The 20,585-nt window shown below is 49.9% G+C and overlaps 1 protein-coding gene and 1 long non-coding RNA gene across 3 annotated transcripts in view; one reads left to right on the top strand and one right to left on the bottom strand.

Moving 5' to 3' along the window:
• Window positions 1-232: 232 nt before the first annotated feature.
• On the bottom strand, window positions 233-5,178 carry LOC109437322 (uncharacterized). Its single transcript, XR_012489900.1, has 3 exons — window positions 3,453-5,178; window positions 1,072-1,177; window positions 233-453 (listed from the first exon to the last, which is right to left on the bottom strand). It is a non-coding gene; the product is annotated as an uncharacterized LOC109437322 (long non-coding RNA).
• A 13,674-nt stretch (window positions 5,179-18,852) lies between these two features.
• LMTK2 (lemur tyrosine kinase 2) overlaps window positions 18,853-20,585 on the top strand; it is a 67,252-nt gene continuing 65,519 nt past the window's right edge. Inside the window, exon 1 of one of the 2 annotated variants that reach the window (XM_019716485.2) lies at window positions 18,853-19,253. In XM_019716485.2, coding sequence (XP_019572044.2) covers window positions 19,163-19,253 — 91 coding nt within the window. In that variant the 5' untranslated portion in view covers window positions 18,853-19,162. The remainder of the gene's footprint in view (window positions 19,254-20,585) is intronic. The other variant, XM_019716486.2, reaches the window with a different exon arrangement.

Here is a 20,585-nt window from a genome sequence, read left to right as displayed (position 1 = left end):
AGGGGTCAGGACCTTGTGCTGCCCTGTCCAGTGGAGCACAGCCAGAGTGACACTGGGACTTCTGGGCGAGGCCATAAAAAGGTACAGCTTCTGCTTGGCTCTCTCTCGCTCTCTGGCTTCGCTTCAGAGTCCAGCACCATGTTTTGAGGAAGCCCCGGCCACATGGAAAGGTCACATGCAGGGGCTGCAGCCCACAGCCCAGCTAAGATTTCAGCTGCTCTGGCCAATATCAACTGCTGGTCGTGGAAGTGGGTAAGGTGATTGCAGCGCCCAGCCTTCCAGTGTCCAGAATTCCGGGTGAGGACCCAGGCATCAGGAAGCAAAGCCAATGGGGTCAGGAGAGGATGGGGATTCTTGTTTAACGGGTACAGAGTTTCTGTTTGGGATGATGAAAAGGTTCTGGAAACAGGTAGCGGAGATAGTGGTACAACTTAACGCCACTGGACTGTACACCTAAAATGGGTAAACAAATTTTATGTGAGGTGTATTTTACCACAATGAAGAATGCTGGCATCTTCTCCCCCAGTGTCCTCGCCAGTGTATTTATAGTCTCCCCTCTGTCTATGCCTGTGTCCTAATCTCCTCTCCCCATAATGGACTGGGGCCCACCCATCTCTCCTCATTTAACTTAATCACCCGTTTAAAGGCCCCACCTCCAAAAACAGACCCATTCTGAGTACTGGGGTTTAGGACTTCAACGTGTAAATTTTGGGGGGAGGACACAGTTCAGCACATGGCAGCCCCACTCCTGTTAGTTTGCAGTTCTAATCCTGAAATAAGTGGGGGTGTGGGTCTGTGCTGGCACCTTGGTTCTATAATAGCATCTGCTGGTCCTAGGGCTGCCAAGAGGAAACACCCAGTCGGTGAGGTGCATTCGGGGAGAACAGCTTGGCCACGTGAGGCTAGGCCAACCGACTTGGCTTCAAGCCTTGGCAAGACTAGAAAGTGCCAGTAAAGCCGCCCAAAGTGGTGATGATTGTTCAGACAGGTCCAGGCCGGCAGCACTCACCTCCACACGAAGACCCAGGAGAGGGGAAAAAATACCTGTTGGCTAAATGGAAAAGAACCAACCTGCAATTAATGACTCCCTGGGAGCTGTGAGGGTGAGGCTGGGTGGGAAGATGGCTAGACTGTAAACTTTCCCTCTGCAGTGGCTGTGAAAATCCTCTGGGGTATCCTAGTGGGAGGAGACAGACAGTACGTGAAAATAAACATGCGAGATGGCTTTGAATGCTGATAGAGCCCTGAAGAAAGTGAAGCCATGTGATGTGATAAGGGGGTGGCAGGAGATGCCCCTTCATAAAGGATGGTCTGGGAGGGTCTCCTTCAGGAGGTGGCATTAGAGTTGGGGCCTGAAAGACAAGGAGAACCGAGTTATGAAAGATCTAGAGCCGGGTTTCAAAACCTTGGCACAACTGACATTTGGGGCAGGATAATTCTCTGCTGTGGGGACCGTCCTATGCATTTTGGGGTGATGAGCAGCCCCCTGACTTCTACCCACTAGATGCCAGTAGCACTCTCCTCACCACCCACCAAGTTGTGACCACCCAAAGTGTCTCCAGACCTCACTGTATGTCCCCTGGGAGGCAAAAATCACTGGTGTGGCAATCCACAGATACAGACGATGGCGTTTCGGGAACAGGGAACAATAGACGGGAAGGTGCTGAGGTGGGAACAAGTTCAGGCAGGTTTTCTGGGAACTGAAGTTTCCAGAAATTAAATGTTCAAGGCAATGACAGTTCATGGGTGGAGTCCAGTAAGGGAGGAGATGAATGGAGAGGTAGGCAGGGGCCTGATCACGCGAGGCCTGATGCTAGGGGAAGGACGGTAGATTTTATTCTGAACGTCGTCGTTTCAAAGCACTGGAGAGAAGGGGGGTGGAATGTGACTGGACCTGAAAGATCCCTCCAGATGCAAGGGTGGCTGGGGGCACACACAGACTGGGCATGGCAAGTGTATGAATTTCCCGGGGCTGCTGGAACTAATTCCCACAAACTTGGTGGCTCAAAACAACAGAAAGATATTCTCTTATCCTGGAAGGCCAGAAGTCCAAAGTCAAGGTGTCACAGGGTCGTGTGCTTTTTGAAGGCTCCAGAGGAGGATCCTTTCTTGCCCTTCCAGCCTCTGCTGGCCCCAGGCATTTTTTCCTTGGCTTGTGGCCTTATCCTTCCAATCTCTGCCTCTATCGTCACGTGGCCTTCTTCCCCGTGTCTCTGTGTGCCCTTAACTAATGACATCTGCAAAGACCCCAGTAAGATCACATTGTGAGGTTCCGGGGGATGTGAATTTTAGGGGACACTATTGAGGAGACAGAGTGGGCTGCTGCTGTCATCTCCGGGCACGGATTGGTGGGGCCTGGGCCCCAGGGCACCAAGGAGACAGACAGCTGTGGGCAGGCCCGGCAGGTCGCACAGCAGACATCCCCACTCTGACCGGCCGTGCCGTGTGTGGCACATACGCCCAGGCCTGGCCTCCCAACCTCTCCCCGCTGCGGGAAGCAGTCAGCTCTCACAAGGCCGTGGCCACCCTCCTCCCCATCCAGTGCCTGGTGCTGTGTTGGGGCTCCATTCCCCTCCTCCTGTGTGCTGGAAAGTTCCTGAGAAAGCACACGGCAGTCCCTGGCTCCTACCTTCCTCCTGAAGCTCTGAGGCAAACATTTTTCTTCAAGAACAGAGATTAGGAGCCTTTATCTCTGGGCCAAGGGCAGGACAGAAGAATGTCCCTGGCACTCTCGTGCGTGCCGCCCGCAAGAGTGCAGGGTGAGGCTTGTTTTTCAGGTTTTGGTCAATGCAGGGGTTTTGTTCTCTACAGAAACTAAACCAAGGTGCCCTGGGCCCCCTGTCCTGTTGGGGCATACTGGGCATTGCTGGCAAGTCAGCCCAGGTGTTCTTGGGGTGCCCCTCCTCCCCCACCCAGAGCCTCATGGGGTGTGATGGCCCCAGGAAGGAAAGTCCCACCAGCAGGAAGCTTAGCTCCCACCCAAGGCCCCTCTAGTGGTGATAATTCAGGCTTGCAGTGGGTGGAAGCCATATGCAGGCCTGCCTGGGGGTGAAGACGTGGAAATGACCTTGAGAGGTCAGGTGGGGGCGGAGGGGGAGTGGGTAGGGACAGGAGGAGGGGCACATTCCCAATGGTACCCTGCAATGGGCGTGTTTGTGCCACCGATGAGCCCACAAATAGCAAATGCTGTTCATTCGGACTTGGGTGGTCTTCATGTGTTTCCCCAGAGCCCCATTGTTTGTCTGAGCTCCTTGAGGGTGCTGTGTGTGACTTGCATCCTCGTTGAAATAACTCTCCTCAGCTTCTCCCACGACAAAGCAGGGGTAATATGTCCCCTTCACGGCCGATCACCGGAGGCCTCGGCACCTGGCTGACCAGCATGTGTTCTACTGGTAGGAAAAGAAAACCTGAACCCAAGTTGGGTTAGACCATGAGCATGTTTGTTACCTCACCAGCAAGGTGTCTGGAGGGAGGGCTGGTGTATCCAGTGTTCAGCAGTGTCAGCAGGGCCAGCGGGCGGGCTGGGCCTCAGGAAGACTCCCTGCGTGGTTTCAAGATGGCTGATGCTCTTTCTGTGTCACATCCAGACACATAACTTCCACAGACAGTCGATCTTTTCTTCTGAATATCCCGTAGGAACAAAACATCTCATTGAACAGGATTACAGCACATGGTCACACCTGAGCCAATCACTGGCAGGGACTCTGAAATCATATGACTGGCAGAGACCAATTAGTATCCACTCTGTGGAGTTGGGGCTGGGCTGGGGCTTAGGCCCCCCCCCCCACCAACCCCTGGCTCTTTGGAATCAGATGAATAACTGAATACAAAGTGGGATCTGCCAGGAAGGAGGAGTGAGGTGGGAATGGATGTCAGGGAGTAACCGGGGCAGTTTGTTTCCGATCGTCAGTTACAAGAAGGAGCCACACACCAGCCTCCTCATCCAGTTTCCCGCTGAGTATGGACAGGGATGCTCCTCTCGAGGGTTTTCTCTTCCTTGGGTCATTTCTCAAAGGCGACAGCCTCAGCCAACTTTCTCACTGGGTCTGCCTTCACTTTGAAAAGCTGAGTCACAGGGAAGGCAGGATGCAAAGTCTGGGGATCCCGAAGATCATTCCCATTTCCGGCATCACCTGCAAAGTTCCAGAGGTCCCCAAGCCATCCTCAGTCATCAAGTCTGCACATTCGGGGGGTTCCTGAGACCATCTTCAGGTGTGACAATTAGCCGGAAGGATTCACAGAACTCACTGAGAGCTGTCACACTCATGGCTGTGGTTTATTCCAGCAAAGGAGACAGATTACAGTCAGCCAAGGGCAGAGGCTCATGGGACAGGGTCCAGGAAGGTTCCATGTATGGAGCTTCCAGTTATCCCCTCCCAGTGGAGGCATGGACAGTGCTAACCTCTCCCAGCAACGACATGTGACAACATACATGGAGTATTGCCAACCAGGGAAGGCCCCTGAGCCTTGCTGTCCAGTCTTTTTGGGGCTCCATCACATAGACATGGTTGACTTCCCACATGGCTCACCTCAGTTTCCAGCCCCTCCAGAGGTCAAGCTGATACTGTGTGGCCCAAAGTCCCCCCAATAAATCACAATGGTCGACTGTCCAGTGTGGCCCAAGGCTCCAGGGAAACACACTCTTATCAGGCAGGACATTGGAAGGGCTTAGCAGGAGCCAAGGTCAAAGTCCAGACCTCCATTGGGTGAGGTCGATGCTTTATGCGCACAGACTATTTAGCCAAAAGCTCTCTTTGGAGACTTTGCAATCACAACTGTCAAGAAGCCAAGAAGGGGCAACGGAAGGTAGATGTGAAAAGTCCCAAGTGAGTCGCTGAGCAACATCTGGAGGGAGGGTGGGGACCACATTCATGGGCCTCTCATCATCCTTCCCTGAGCTTGGCCATCAATGACTCTTGGGCGTCCCAATTAGGGGACCTTCCCAAGCAAGAGTGTTTGGTGCTTAATGAAAAATAACAATAGAAATTTAGGGGGAAGGAGGAATCTCGTCTCCAGGCTGAAGCGTTTTAGAGGCTGGTGAGTACAAAACTGAATGCTGGCACCCCTCCCTGGTTAATTGTGGGTTTTGTCTCCAAGGCGTGGAAATTCGTTTTTGCTGTAATTAGGAGAGAATTCTGATGCAATCATGTCAGTAATTGCTGACACCAAAAGATAGGGCTGAGTGGCCAGACGATGGGGAGCTCCAGCTCATGGCCCTGCCAGCTTCTCCTTGGAGGCCATGGTTTCCTCTTCGTGCAGGAGCCCGAGGCTCTGACGGCTGTCTGGGTGTTTAAACACAGTCCCCAGGAGCTCTTGAAATTGTGATTCTCACTATTTCTTAACACCCCACTGTGTGAACACCGTTCATGCATCATTGTATTTAGTCCTCACAATAATCCAAAGAGATAGGTCCCAATGGCCCCTGCTTACAGAGGAGGAAACTGAGGCCCAGAGAAGTAAGGCAACACACCTAAAGTCACGCAGCACCAGGTGCCCTGAGCTGAAGGTTAAACCTGGTGACACATATGGGAGGCCTATCCTAATACTCCTCCATCTGTGTTTGTATGTTTTAAATGTGCCCAGCAAAAAGTTAAATGAAAAATAACCCTTCAGGGGTCCCTAACAGCAACCGGGCAGAATCCAAACCCTGGACCTGGCGTTTATGTCAGGGCATAAAAACACTATGCCACATGAAACCCCACAATCTCTTCCCAAAATCTTTTGATCTCTCTTTAGGACCTTGGGTTTTACTGCCGAGAATCGTTGGGATATAGTGGGATAGCTTAATGACTATGGAAGCAGACTGCCTGGGAGGGACTCCCAGCCCCTCGCCTCGCTTGCTGTGTGACTCTGGGAGAGTTACTTAATTTCTCTGTGCCTCCATTTCCTCATCTGTAAAATCAAGTTGGTAATAGTACCTACCTCATTTGGTTGATGTGATGATGAAATGAGTTAATATGTGTGTACCACGTAGAACAGGGGCTGGGCCCTGGAAGAAACTCAGAGGCCACGCTCCGTGTCTTCCTTTTGCTCTTCTCGGTATCTGTGGCTGATCACGTTCTGTGGTTATACCTAGGAAGTCTTTTCCCAGTCCTCCCATTTCCCTTCATCTCTGCCCTCACCACCTTCGTCCGTCATTTCTCGCTCTCCTAACTGGCTCCTCTCTTTACTCCCCTCCTTACTGTCCATCCAGATAATATTTCAAGATAGTGATTTTGTTTCCTTCAGATAAATGCCCAGAAGTTGGATTGCTGCATCATAAGAAACTTCTATTTTTAATTTTGTGAGGACCCTCACTACTGTTTCCCATAGTTGCTGCACCAATTTATGTTCCCACCAACAGTGCACAAGGGATCCCTTTTCCCCACGTCTCACCAACACTTAACCTCTTGTTCTGTTCATAATGGACATCCTAACAGGTGTGAGGTGATAGCTCACGGTGGTTTTGATTTGCATTTCCCTGGTGATTAGTGATGTGAGCCCCTTTTCATGCACCTGGTGGCCATTTGTATGTCTTCTTTGGGAAAGTGTCTATTCAGGCCCTCTGCCCACTTTTTAATTGGACTTTTTTTCTCTCCAGTTGTAGGAGTTCTTTATATATTTTGAATATTAACCCCTTATCAGTTACATGACTTGCAAATACCTTCTCCTGTTCTGTAAGTTGCTTTTTCGTTTTGTTGCTGGTCTCCTTTGCTGTGCAGAAGCTTTTTAGTTTGATGTAGTTCAATGTCCTTTTGATAAAGTCTCCCAGTATTTGTCTATGCTCCACGTCACCTTGCACAGGTTCCCCCAGACTCTGGGCAGCTGGGTTTGCCGGGATCCCTTCCCACATCAGGCCTTCGTAAGTGCTGCCTGGCAAGCTCTCTCGTACTTCTCTCTTTGTGCTGCTTGTCACAACAGCAGTTTCACATGTGCTGGTGTCATTATTTTATTGGCACCTGTACCAGGGCTCTTTTGGTAACAGAATGCCAAAAACAAGTTAACCTAAGCAAAAAGTGCATCGCCGGCGTCATTAACTGAACCAGAGGCGTGGGCAGTAATGTGGTGGAGCCGCCCATTGACTGTGCGTTCCTCTCCCGGCTCTGAGTTCCGTGACATGCGTGGGTGAGAGTGTTTACACTATGGAAACTGCAGGTGCTGCAAACCAGGACTTTCTGCAGCACAAGAGTAGCTGTAGGTGCTACTGGAATAAATGGGTGTGGCTGTCCAACACAACCTCTCTTTCCTTTTCTTTTTTCCCCCCTTCTTCTGCCATCCCCCTCCTCCAGTTCAAGCTGTTGTTTCTCAGTCTAGTTGTGTAGGACACAGCTCCCTGGCCCATGCAGGTCTTATGAGCCTTGCGCTCCCCCAGCTGAGGCAGTTGGTCACCGGTCGTCGGTCGGCAGCTCATGGCAGCTCCTGCTGGCTGCCGGCCGCTCACACTGACTGCCGGCCGCTCACACTGACTGCCGGCCACTCACGGCAGCACACGGGAGCCCACAGCAGCACACAGCAGCTCATGCTGACCTCCGGCTGCTCATGGCAGCCCAGCTCCAGGGAGACCTGTTGTTCACAATCTTAGCTGTAGAGGGCGCAGCTCACTGGCCCATGTGGGAATCGAACCCCGGACCTTGGCTTAGGAGCACGGCGCTCCAACCACCTGAGCCACCGGGCCGGCCCCACAACCTCTCTTTTCGATGCTGAAATATTATATCATTTTCATGTGTCATGAAATATTATTCTTCTTTTGATTTTTTCAACCATTAAAAATGTGAAAATCACTATGGAAAACAGTATGGAGGTTCCTCAGAAAACTGAAAATAAAACTACCATGTGATCCAGCAATCCCACTGCTGGCTATTTATCCAGAGGAAATGAAAACAGGATGTCAAAGAGCTACCTGCATCTCCATGTTTGTTGCAGCGTTATTGACAACAGCCAAGATGTGGAAACCATCTCAGTGTCCATCAATGGATGAATGCATATAGAAGATGTGGTACATATATACAATGGAATATTATTCGGCCATGACAGAAAAAGGAATCCTGCCATTCGTGACAACATGGATAGGTGTTTTTGAGGACATTATGCTAAGTGAGATAAGTCAGAGAAAGAAAATGCTCCATGGTAGCATTTATATGTGGAATCTAAAAAGGCTGAACTCATAAAAACAGCGTTCTGATGGATACCAGTGGCTTGGGCATGGGGGGATTGGGGAAAGGTCATTTAAGGCACAAATTTTATCCTTTTACCTAGTGGATAAATACACCCTGGAGATCTAACGTATAGCACAGTGAGTACAGTCAATAACACTGGATTATAAACTTCAAAATTGCTAAGAGACTAGAGATCTTAATTATTCTCACCACAAAAGAGAAATGACAATTGTGTGACATGGTAGAGGTATTAGTTAATGCTATGGTGGAAATCATATTGTAAATATGTGTATGTATCAAATCAACACGGTGATTTACACAATGTTAACCTTACACAATGTTATGTCAATTATATCGCAATTTAAAAATTGTGAAAAGCATTCTGACCTGTGGACTGTACAAAAAATGGACTAGGGACCAGATTTGGCCCATGGCTGATCTTGGAGGCTTGATTGTCTAGGGAAGATAGGACAGAAAGAGAACAAGAAACTCATCGCCTCAAACTGACTTCTTTTAGGTATCTATAGCAAGTCAATAGTATTGAAATCCAAGCTTTGTCATGAAGGAAGGTGGTTTCCTAACTTCCTTTAGCTTCTCTTAACATACGCAGGACTGGCTGACTTTATCCTTTTACCTAAGAGCTAGACAAGAAGGGGCAGTGTCCACTCCCAGCAGATGGAGGGTGGTGAGAGGAGAGAGGGACGGAGGCAGGAGGGAGCAGGTGATGAGACCTGAGTCCTGACCTCACTTTTCCAGGTCTGAGCCCCTGACAGGGACAGCTAAGGGCTGGGAAGCGCTGCTAATGAGGGCAACCTGCACTAGAGAAAAAGGGGGCTGCCCTTAGCTCCTGTGGGGTATGGACAAGAGGCAGAACACACGCCCAGCTCTACAATAACGCGATTGAGTCAACAGCAGGCGGAAGCAGCAGTTTGTTGGAACCAGTTCTGACTGGCCAGCCGATGTCACAAATCGGCTGAGGAGGGAGTGTTTACACTGAACACCAGCAAATGCTTCAAATCAGGCCCTTTCATTTTCTGAAGAGCCTGTTATTAAACATTTAACAGAACACCACTGGATAACTCTCCAATGCTGAGTGAAAGAAGCTACAGGGACATACAATAAATTGTGCCTATGTAATTCCACTTACATGAAGTTCAAGAACAGGCAAAACTCATCTCTAGTGACAGAAGTCAGAACAGTGATTACCTGGGATACGGGAAGTTGACTGGAAGGGCCGTGAAGGAGCCTGGCCAAGTGCTGGGAAAGTTCTGGATTTGTGCTGTCCGCTACCACATGTGACCATTTACATTTGAATGGAAACTCCAGTTTCTTGGTGGAAGACTGCTTGCCCAAACTTTTAAGTAAGAGAGGAGTAACTTTTGTCTTGTTTAAGGGTCTCTTATTTGGGGTGGGGGGGCGGTCACTAATACTCACAGCCACGCCTCCTTTTAGCTGATAACCGGTAGTCGGACGAGTCAGTCTGGGTTCTTAGTTGTAACCACAGAAACTAATTCGAACTGGCTGGGGCAGAAAAGGGTGTATTAAAGGATACTGGGTAACTCACAGGATGCCCAGGAGGGCTGTAGACCATGGCTTGGAGTCGGCCCCGTCAGGAGCAAGCCCCCGAGCACACTACAGAACAGGTTTACTGGAAATCCCACTGGTAGGAGCAAACGGCAACACGTTTGGTGCCCTCTACTAGCCACTCAGTGCAGTTTCAGCCACCCTCCTGCCTGTTTCCCTCTAGCTTCTGGTTAGGCACCTGTGCGTCTGATTGGTAGACTACAGTCCCATGGCAGGACCCTGGCTTCAAGGGAAGCTAGTGAGATAATCATCAGCCTCCCCTGGTGCTAGCCAGCCAGAAAGAATGATAAATGGCCACTACCCCCACCTCTGGCATTTCCCTTAGCTACTGCCAAACAGAATCTCAGATGGCTGTTTGCTGAACAGAGCCTCCGGTTTACGTCCGAGTGGAGGAAATCTCTGATGGACAGTGGGTTTATCTCCAGGATTTAACCAGCTGTACCTTTTAATGTGTTATGCCGCTTGCACTTTGGATGTAATGAGTCTGTGGGGTGCCTCTTTAAACTACTCACCGTCCTGAGGTGCGTGTGTGTGTGTGCACGCGTGTGCAGCCAGCCGGTCATGGGAGCAAGTAGTTCCTGACCCAGCAGGAAGGTCCCTGACAACAGCTCCTCCAGAGTCGCAGCGTCCTTTGTTTCTATGCCTGAGAGAAGGGCCCAGGCTCCATGACCAGGACGGAAGAACTATCTCCTGCAAGACGTGGACTCAGTGCAGATTTTTCACCCACAAAGAGAGAGCTTTGGGCTCCAGGCTTTTAAAGACCCTTCCAGCTCAAACCCATGTTCTCAGGTTTGGTGCTGCTGTGTTTTCTAAACGTCCTGGGGTCCCTCCAGGATGCAGGTGTTGACACCAAAGATCAGAGCCAGAGGACTTTCCAATTGGCCTCATTTCCATTTCTAGTCAAACGTCTACTTGCTGAGCAATCCCACTTCTGGGTATACACCCAAGAGAATTGAAAGCAGGGACACGAGCAGATATTGGTACATCCATGTTCCTAGCAGCATTATGCACAATAGCCGAAGAATGGAAACAACACCAGTGTCCAAGGACAGATGAATGGAGAAACAAGATGTGGTCCATCCATACCATGGAATATTATTGAGCCTTAAAAAGGAAGGACATTTTGACACATGGTCCAACATGGATGAACCTAGAGGACATTATGCGAAGTGAAAGAAGCCAGTTGCAAAAAGACAAATACTGTATGATTCCCTTTATGAGGTACCTAAAGTAGTCAAATTCATAGAGACAGAAAGTAGAAGTGGTGGCCAGGAGCTGGGGGGAGAGGGGACTAGGGAGTTAGTGTTTTATGGGGACAGAGTTTTGGTTTGGGAAGATGAAAAAGTTCTGAAGATGGATGGTGGTGATGGTGGCGTGACAATGTGAATGTACTTAATGCCACTGAACTGTACACGTAAAGATGGTTAAAATGGTATATTTTATGTTATGTATATTTTACCATAATAATAATTTGAAAATGTCTACTTTCTCAGAGCCCAGTATCTTGAAAGACTCTCGGATGAATCGTATTAGCAGGACTAAAGCCAAGTAACATGTCAAAACATCCCATCAGTTCACTCGGTTCATTGATAATTGTAACCAACACAGAGGAAAACAACCAGCCAACTCTGCTCCCCGTTCTTATATAAAGGAACCAACACGTGTTGATGGCCTGGAGACATGGACCCCCTGAGCCATCAAACCTGACTTTTGGAAAGGTGCCGACTGCTTAGATATTCCAAAATCACACAGGATGTCTTGTGGCCAAACAAGACAGCTAGGGCTCCAGTTTCCTTCTCAACATAGAGACACACCCGCAGACTGGAATAAAGACATGACAAATGGAATTCCATGTCCACACATCTATCTATACCTTGCTCAGAAACAATGCAGAAGAGCAAAATCCAAAAGCTATCCGCCATCATCAAACAGCAACAATCTTTCAAGTAAAATTTAAAGAGAATACATGGAATATAGCCAACCATCCCCACCAAAAATAAAACACTCCACTTTCCTAAGCTGATTCAATTATCTCTCTAAAAAAAGGGCTTTTTTTAACACCTCCCAGCAGGCAGCAGATTCAGCTGGTGAGAATCACTGCATAATCGAGCACCCAGAACCCAAGGTGTAAAATAAAACATGGACTGGCTCAGATGGATATTATCATTTTAGCGCCATCTGGAATATTTTCCACGATGTAAAGCATATTAAAAAAAATTCTTCATGATTCTCTAATTGTGGAGTGACATCGGCGCCAAAGTCTCTGTCCTTGATATGAGTTGAGTTTGTAATATCCACCAGCTTAAAAACAAGATAAACACACAATGAAGAAAATCCTTGCTTTCCCCTATAAACCAATTCAGGCTCATTACAGAAAAGTGAGAAAATGCAAAAGGAGGAGGAGGAGGGAGGAAGGAAGAAAGAGAAAGAAAAAGAAAGAAGCATCCCTGGTCCTGCCCCTCGGAGATACCCACATTAGCGTTCTGATGTTTGGCTGATGTCCTTCCAGTCCTTGTGGGTATGAATATGAATTGCATATGAGTATGCAATCCTGCTGCCTCCTCTTACTTAACATGGTACCATGGCATAGTCCCTTGTTAACATGTCACTCCTGGTCGGGTCACATTTACATGACCCCTTTTCCTGCCTAGTTTTAGGGCCTTTTGGCCTCTGTCCTGTGGCTGGGATCTCTCTCCTGTCGCACTTCCCTTTCTCATCCGGCCTTACCTCGATGTGATTTTCCACTATTTCTGCTTCCCCATTGGAGTTTCTGTGCTTAGGGCCTGTACAGGGCCAGCAGGCCTTGCTGGGGACCCAGTAGCCGGCCCTGCTGGACCCCGGCTCCCTGGCCAGGCCTCTTGCCAGCCAGGGCAGCCTCTGCAGACAGTCACCACGCACCACCAGTCTCCCATCAGCCTTAATTTAAATGGCTCATGAGGCCCTGTATCTTTTCCTTGAAATGATTTGTTGAAGATTTGGAATTGGTTTTCCGCCTGAGGATCATTAACTTACATGGTTTCCACTCTTTAGTAAGGAAGTCACAGATGGTTGTTCTCAAAGGAACCTGGGGCATGGTGGAGCACGACCCACGTACACGGCACCAGCTGTTTCCAGGGATGTCCAGAGATGTCCCACACCGTTCCTGCCACCTCCCAGGGGCAGGAAAGTCCGCATTCTCCAGCTGAAGAGCTAGGTGAGGTCTTTTGTCTTCTCAAGACCTAGGACGGACCTTTGTCGGTCCATGACTCCCAGGCACCGTCCGTCTCATCCTTCCTTAGGTTTTCTGCCACACCACCTGGACTGCGATGAGCCTTACCTGTTTACAGGTGGCAGCCTCGGCCCTTCAGGAGAGGTGAGCAGGTAGGACAGGGCCTATTTCCCCCAAGAGGAAACGGGTGTGGGGAGGGAAACCATGGTCATAGGCCAAAATGAAGTCCGTGTTGGAAGGCCAGCCTCCCTACGACCTTCCTGTTGCTAATCAAATGCTGCTCCACACCCCGTCATCCTCAGGGAAAACAAAGCTGTATCTGTAAAGCGGGCACAGAGCACACCCCAGAGGGAGATTCTGGGGAGTAATGAAGTAATGCACCGGAAATGCCTGCATGTCACCCAGGACACGGCACGTGTCTGAGCATCCTGAGTAGAGTCTGGAATTGTGTGTGGCTTGTCCCTGAAAATCTGAGATGTACCCGCATATTTGCCCTCTAGAAGAGCTGTGGTTTTTGGCTGCAGCACAGGCATGCATGGAGCAGTGAAAAAGCCCATTTGTAACAAAATTTGGTAATTAGAAAAATAGCCACACCTCCCGATGCTATTAAATAACAAATTCATTGAGCACTGGAGAAGGAACCACACGTTCTGGCCGAGCCTGTTGGCAGATGGTGGAACTCCCCTAAACAGCTGCGGGCACAAACAGGTGGGGCGAGAAGGGAGGTGCAGGAAGTCACCTGGGCCTCCCCGACTTGGGCCCCAGCAGCCCCGGTGGGGGTGAGGGATGCTGCTGGGCATGGAGCCACAGGCAGGATCAGGCACTAACCATACACAGTGACCCCTGGTTTACTGGGGTGACACAGACCCCAGGTTCTGAGCAGTTAGGTCTGAAGGAGTCACTTCCTCACTCATCATCTTTGGGGGCTTATGAAGCATTTGTTTCCCTGACATTTGGGAGCAGATAGAAGGGAAAGGAAATTCTTCTTTCCAACAGCCCCCATCAGGACACCACGGGCCCCTCTGATAGGACAGGGTGGCATTGCAGGAGGAGGTGGAGAGGCCCGGGCAGGCACTGCTGGAGGGGCCTCTCTAGGATTCCTCTGCTTCGAAGGTTCCAGATCTCGCTGCCCGAAATTCCCTTCTGACCCAGTGCCTAGGAAGGGCCAGAGGATGTGGCTGCATGGGCTGACTGGTCAGGGCGAGCCCACAGGCCCGTCAGCCCTGCCCAGCCACCTCGGGCCCACGTGCCAGCCCCATGCTGGTGAAACTCCCATCTTCGCAGTTCGGCCACCTGGCACCTGCCCTCCAGTCTGTCCCAGTTGGCCTGTGGGGACTGTAAGTCAGCTTTACTTTTATGGGCTTGGGGAAAGGGTCCCGTGACTGGCAAGGACGCTGAGCCAGGCAGGACTTTCCAAGGCAGTCTTGGCTCTCCCTGTCCTGGAATGCCACCTCCCCAAGAGCAGGGACCTCATCTTCTTACTCACTGCAGTGCCTGGAACATGGCCCGACACATGACAGCCTCCTCCTGTTTGTTGAAATCATCGTCGAATGATTGGTGAGGAGTAAATATGACTAGAACATGTGTCCTGCCCCAGATACACGCTGCCGTCTGTGAGGGGAGTGTCAGCCAATGCACTGTCATTGGCAGGACACATGGGCATCAGCCCACCTGGGTGCTGGCACGCCATGAACACAGAGCCTCTCACCTCTCACCAGATCTCGCTGGTGCCAGCACCTTCCAGCAGTGGGGATGTGGCTGGCAATGCCACAGGCAGGGTTCCACTCCTGGGACTTCTGTTCTAATGAAAGGCATGGGCCGGGAGGGAAAAGTGCTCGAGGGATAATAACATCGATCCCATCATCCTCCTGTGCCATCCCCCTAATCCGGGTGTCTATACCAGACTCTTCCCTTTTCCCATCCAAACTTACCTGTCCAAGGTCCTTCTGTCAGACAGCGACAGCCTCCACTTGACATATCGAAGAGAAAACATTAAAACCCATCTTCTTTCCTTCATTTGAAACTCTATCTCCCTCCCTCCTTTATTAAACTACCATCCTGTCCATCCTTGGGATTGCCGCTCAAGTGTCACCTCCTCAGAGAAGACTTCCTGGATCCCCAGGGCTGGATCAGGCTGTGTTGCATACATACTCTTTGTGACTTCGCACTGTCACAACTAGTATATTCACATTTAATAGCGTCATTGGCCGTGCGATTTCTGTGCCTGATGAGCACGAGCCCTAGGCTGGCAAGGACCACATCCGTCTTGTCCAGCATGGCAGCTCCACTGTCCAGCATCGCAATTGATGCATAACTGATGCTCGATGAGTGCCGGAGGGTCTGGTTCAGGAGCAGCCCCAGCACTGCTGGCTGCCCCCATTAGGAGTGGCCAAGGGTATTCGCAGAAGCTTGAAGTAGCTGAGTGGATTGCAAGGGTCTTCTGATCCTCGAGAAGCTGAGTAAGCTGAAGTGGCTGGAGAGCAGTGGGCAGCCACAGAAGAGCTGGGGACTTGGGCTCAGGACGTAAGTAGCCACTGAGGGAGCTGGGCAGTGAGGAGGTCACCAGTCCCACCTTGGGAGCTGTGTGCTACGATGACACAGCTGCTGGCACCACAGTGGACCTGAAAGGATGCTTATACCCTGGTTGCTGGAGTCCCAAAGGGAATGTCTGCCCCCCCCCCGCATCTTCATAGCGGGAGGCAACCTTTCCATTATCAAGATTCATGTCATGAGGCTTTCTTGATATGGGAAGGGGTTCAGTGGCTGGGCAGGCCAAAGAAAGGAAAAATGCAAGTGTTCAATCCAGGAGGATTGAACCATGGAAAAGTGGATTTTATGGAGCATGTACTGCCTTCAGAGTAGCATTTATTTCCCCACCTCCACTCTTCCCCCAGCTCCGAGGGCCTCTCGCCTGAGGGGTGCACATGGGCATTTTGGCCCACACCTCACGTTCACAAAAGGCCTTCAATGTACACTTTGACCTTACTCAGTTCTGATGTTGACTTCTGAGATGACGTCATCCTTCAGGTGTGCCTGGACAGATGAAAGAAGTGTGTCAGGTAGCCAAGAGAGAACAAGAAGGGCACTTAGCAACGACTCAGGAGCCAGCCTGCCTGAGTTTGGATCCCACCTCTGCCACGCAATTTTGGCCAAAGTACTTAAGCTCTTTCTCAGTTTCCTGATGTGTAAAATGGGAACGATAGCTTAAGCCAGTCACAAAAAGCCACGTATTGTATGATTCCGTTTATAGGAAATGTCTAGATTAAGTAAATCCAGGGACAGAAAATAGATTAGTGGTTGACGAGACCGGGGGAGGTGGCAAATGACTGCTAATGGTACAGATTTGCTTTAAGGAATGATGAAAATATTCTAAAATTAGGAAAAGTTTAAAGAGTTATTACTTAGCTTGGAAAAAATATGTTCATAATATGATTTTAAAGTGCTATCCCATTGCTGAATCTCGCTTTTATAAATCCTGTAATTATCTTGTGGATAGCATTGTGGATATTGCACTGTAAATATGCAGTATATTAAAGGTGTTAAATTGTTAGACTTAAACTTTAGCATATATTTGAGCCTTGCTTCAGCATTTCTTATTTCCATTCATTCATTCATTCTTACCATATTACGTGTGCCTCCCCAAAACAGGAGGTGACTCAGGGCTCTGAAAGGCTAACACACCTGGTGAGCTGTCCTTGACTCAATTTTAGACTGAGGACCTAGAAGGCAAGAAAAGGTGAAGACGTCATACAAAGGCATATAGAAAGAGAGTCGGGGATGAGGTCTGTGGCCTTCGATTGACAGAGAACTAGGGACAGTGTGACTTTCAGTCTGCGTGGACTCCTTATTTGCCTAAGGCTGAAGGTAAGTAATGAAACCACAAAAGGGACGCAAGTCAGCACGGTGCAATCACCAAAACCTTATGGAGGGTGTCCTATGGCAAGACCACTAGTGCGCAAGACAAATGGCTCTCCTGGAGGAAAAGAGCCCTGTTTGCCAATTGCCATGGTGTAAATATTCACACCATGGCTTGTTTCAAGCTACAGACATGATAGCACGGAAGTCAGAGTTGGGAAGAGATGTGCAGTAGTGCAGTATAATATAGTATTTTTAGTATACAGCTATAATAGATATAAATAACCTCAAAGCATAGATAACGGTAAAATATAGTAATTCTAGTAAAATAAATGTAGTAAAATAACTTGTAGTAAAATAACTTGCACCATCACAATTTCGGATTTAATCCCAAATGTGTGCCACAGGTTGTTTTCTGATTGTTAGGTGAATCTAGACAAAGCAAACAGTTTTCAGCTGTTTTGTAAATTCTGGACGTCTTCAAGAGAAGCCCTGGGCAAAGGTGTGAGTCGTGAGGTGGGTGGTGGGGTAAAGGTTGCCATCAGACACCCTTTGAGGAATGTGTACCTTAACCCCTGTTCTGTGAAGTGGAAAAAAAAGTTGTTTATAAACTTTTGGGCTCGCTCAAATAATAACGAAACCCGCTTTGGGGATGTGGTCTGACGTGTCGTTGTTGGGATGCACTTTAATGATAATGAACAACCACCAGGATTATGCCGGTCGGGCCAGCACTGCTGCACACACGGCCACTCCTCCCGGCACACAGCTGAGCGTTCCCTGGCTTCCTTGACTCTAAAGCCGGAGCTTCCTGATAGATGTAGAAGCACAACAGGGCAATTGTATCTCTTTTCTAGACCTTTACCTTCCTTCCCTTTCCCACACAGAGATCAGCAGTCAGTCGTGGAAGCTCAGCATGCCACATTCCAGCTATTTGTTTACTTAGGTATTTATTGGCTTGCCTTAACGATTCAACAAATACTCCCTGGGCGTAGATTCTGTGTGTCCAGCGCTGGGTTAGCACTAGAGAGCGGCATGTAGGATGGACATTAGAGGAGTTTGGAGAATTGGGGGGGGCTCCCCTGCTGCCAGTCGGTGGAGCCTCCTCATCTGGTAAGATTCAAATCAGTTTCTCTCCTGTACAAACTGGACTACAGGTTCATTCTCCAGGAAAGCCCCGCCCTTTCTCAACCTCCAGGCCTCTGATCACTGTTACTTCTGCCTGGAAAGTGCTTTCTCTACCTTTTCCACCTGTTGGCTGGGCCTTGTCTCTTGGTGGGGAGAGGTCAGCCTGTGGGAGCTGCTCCTCCCGAGCACCACCGGTGCCAGGCATCCATCCTTTGGAGAATGTCTATTGGGAGGCAGGCCCTAAGCCAGCCCCCTGGGAACCGGAGCTGAGCCGGGCACAGTTGCTGTCCTCAGGGAGCTTACAGTCACAGGAACAATAAAATACGGCATCTGGGATAGCAGTCTGTCAAGGACTGGAGCAGGGCGCTAGGAGATGTTAGTCATTTCTCCTGGGGTTGGGGTGCAGCCTTCTTAGATGACGTCATCCTTCAGGTGTGCCTGGACAGAGGAAAGAAGTGTCAGGTAGCCAAGAGAGGACAGGAAGTGGGAAATGGCAAAGGGAATGGCTTGAGGTCAGGAGCTGAGTCAGTGGGTGTGAGGGGAGAGGCATTCTATTCTTGCTGAATTGAAATAAAAAACCCAAAGCTCCTTGGTGGCTGCTAGGATGTGTAGGTTAACCTAAGGAGAAGAGCCCAAAACGGCTCTGACAAATTAAAAAGGCAAAAGACAAAACAGGCCCACTGTTACATGTTTTAAAATACTGAGAAAAAATTCAGGATGTATTCTTGATTTTTTTTTTATTGTCTTCTTTGTACTTCCCTGTATTTTTAAATTTAAAATAATTGCGGGTATTACCTGCTGCCCACTCACTCTCCCGTCTGCAGGGGGCGCACCGACGGACACCCTCCCTCCTCCAGGGTGATGGGCGGGGCCTCCAGGGCCCTGTGGAACTGCCGATTGGCTGGCTGGGCCATCCATTAGGGCCTCCCGCCCCCGCTCTACGTCACATGACGCAGCCCATCATGGCGGCGGGAACGCGGCTCCCCGGGCCCGCGGTTCCGCAGGGCTGCTGCCGTTGCTGCTGTTGAGAGGCGGCGGCGGCGCAGGCTGGCGGACGGGCGGCAAGGATGGTGTTTCTGTGGCCGGAGCGGCGGGTGCGGACCAGGAGCCGAGCTGAGGTTTGGCCGAAGCGCCGTGTGACCAGGAGCAGCCGGCGCGGGTGCCGCTGAGGCAGCATAGGGAGGCAGGAGCGACTGACCGACGGACGGACGGAAGGCGACCCGAGAGCCGGCCCCGGGGCCGTGCGGTGGGCGAGATGCCGGGGCCGCCGGCGTTGCTGCTGCTGTTGCTGCTGCTCCTGGCCGCTGGCAGTACCGGGGCCGCGCCACTTCCGCAAACAGGTGCAGGTGAGCGGGCCCGCGGCGGGGACGGGGCTGGGGCGACCGGACTGCGGGACCATTGCGACCCGGGCGCCAGGGGTGAAGGCATCAGGCCCGGTCCGGCCTCGGCGCCGAGGAATTGGGAGCCTGCCGGGGCGGGAGGCCCGGGAAACGAGCGATTAGAGAGGTTTCTGCCGCAGGGGCGTAGGGTGGGGGTGCGGGCTGCCTTTCCAGGGCCGAAGCGGGGGCGAGGCGATGCTGTTGGGGCTGCGAAGGGCGGCGAGCGGGGTGCAGCCGGGCAGACTGCGGTACTGGCTCTGTACCTGTTGCCTGAAGGTCTTCAGCCTGCGTCCCTCCTTGGCAGTCCTGCTTGCCTTTCCAGATGTCACCTGCCTCCTGTGAGCTCTTCATAGCTTATAATAAGAACCGTTTCTTAAGTCTCATCATACTTAAATGCAAACGACTTGGAGAGCTGTGCGAAGTTTCCTTCGCTCCCTGAAACTTGTTCTGAAGTTGAAATCAATTTTAGACGCCGTGCTTTGTATTCGGATTGAATCTCTGGGGATGAGAAGGAAACAACTCTGTAAATATTTCTATTTTAGGAAGCCAGTGATCAGAGTAGCAGCCTTTGAATAACTATTGACAAAATGGCCCAAGGGTGATTGAAGCCAGTGTGATTTTCTTTGTATTTTATCGATGTCGTTTTCCTTTGCAGTGTATTTTCCTAGATAAAACTTCAACCCAAGAAAGCATCCCAAGTTGGGTCACTTTCTTTCAAAGGAAAAAAATAACGTAGGCTAATTTGCCATTATCATTGGCTGCTTACCTTTGAAATGAGGAGAGACTGACATTTTATAGATTCATAGAATTTTAGAGTTGGAATAGACCTTAAAGGAAAGTTAGTTCAGTTTCTTCATTTTGCAATTGAAGACCCTGAGATACTGGGGGGTCAAATGACCTACAGCTAACTTGTGTGCAGAATCCTAACTAAAACCCAGGTCTTGGATTCCCCTAGTTGTGTGATTCAAATCGTGTAACTGTTTAGGAATACTCTTGAGGTCAAGAGTTATTTTAGAATGATGTTAATTGGGTACAGAATGTGGAAGTTACTGTTCCCAGTGAAGACATATTTTTCAAACACATCTACAAGGAAAGCTATATGTAATTCTTTCCGGAGCTGTGCCAGGTCATGTCATTGAGTGCCCTGTAGTTGAGTATTAACTGTTATCATTGTACCATATAATGGATTGCTAAATTTCTGCCACTGCCTTAGATCAAATATTTGTAAGGTGAATTGTTTTCTGATCTCATAGATAAGAGCAGTGAGTATTATTAAAAGTACAGGCAGCCCAGCTAAGA

The sequence above is a fragment of the Rhinolophus sinicus genome, linkage group LG10, assembly GCF_036562045.2.
Source record: "Rhinolophus sinicus isolate RSC01 linkage group LG10, ASM3656204v1, whole genome shotgun sequence".
Lineage (NCBI taxonomy): Eukaryota > Metazoa > Chordata > Mammalia > Chiroptera > Rhinolophidae > Rhinolophus > Rhinolophus sinicus.
The sequence above is the reverse complement of the archived record's forward strand: the minus strand, read 5'-3'. Positions and strand labels throughout refer to the sequence as shown.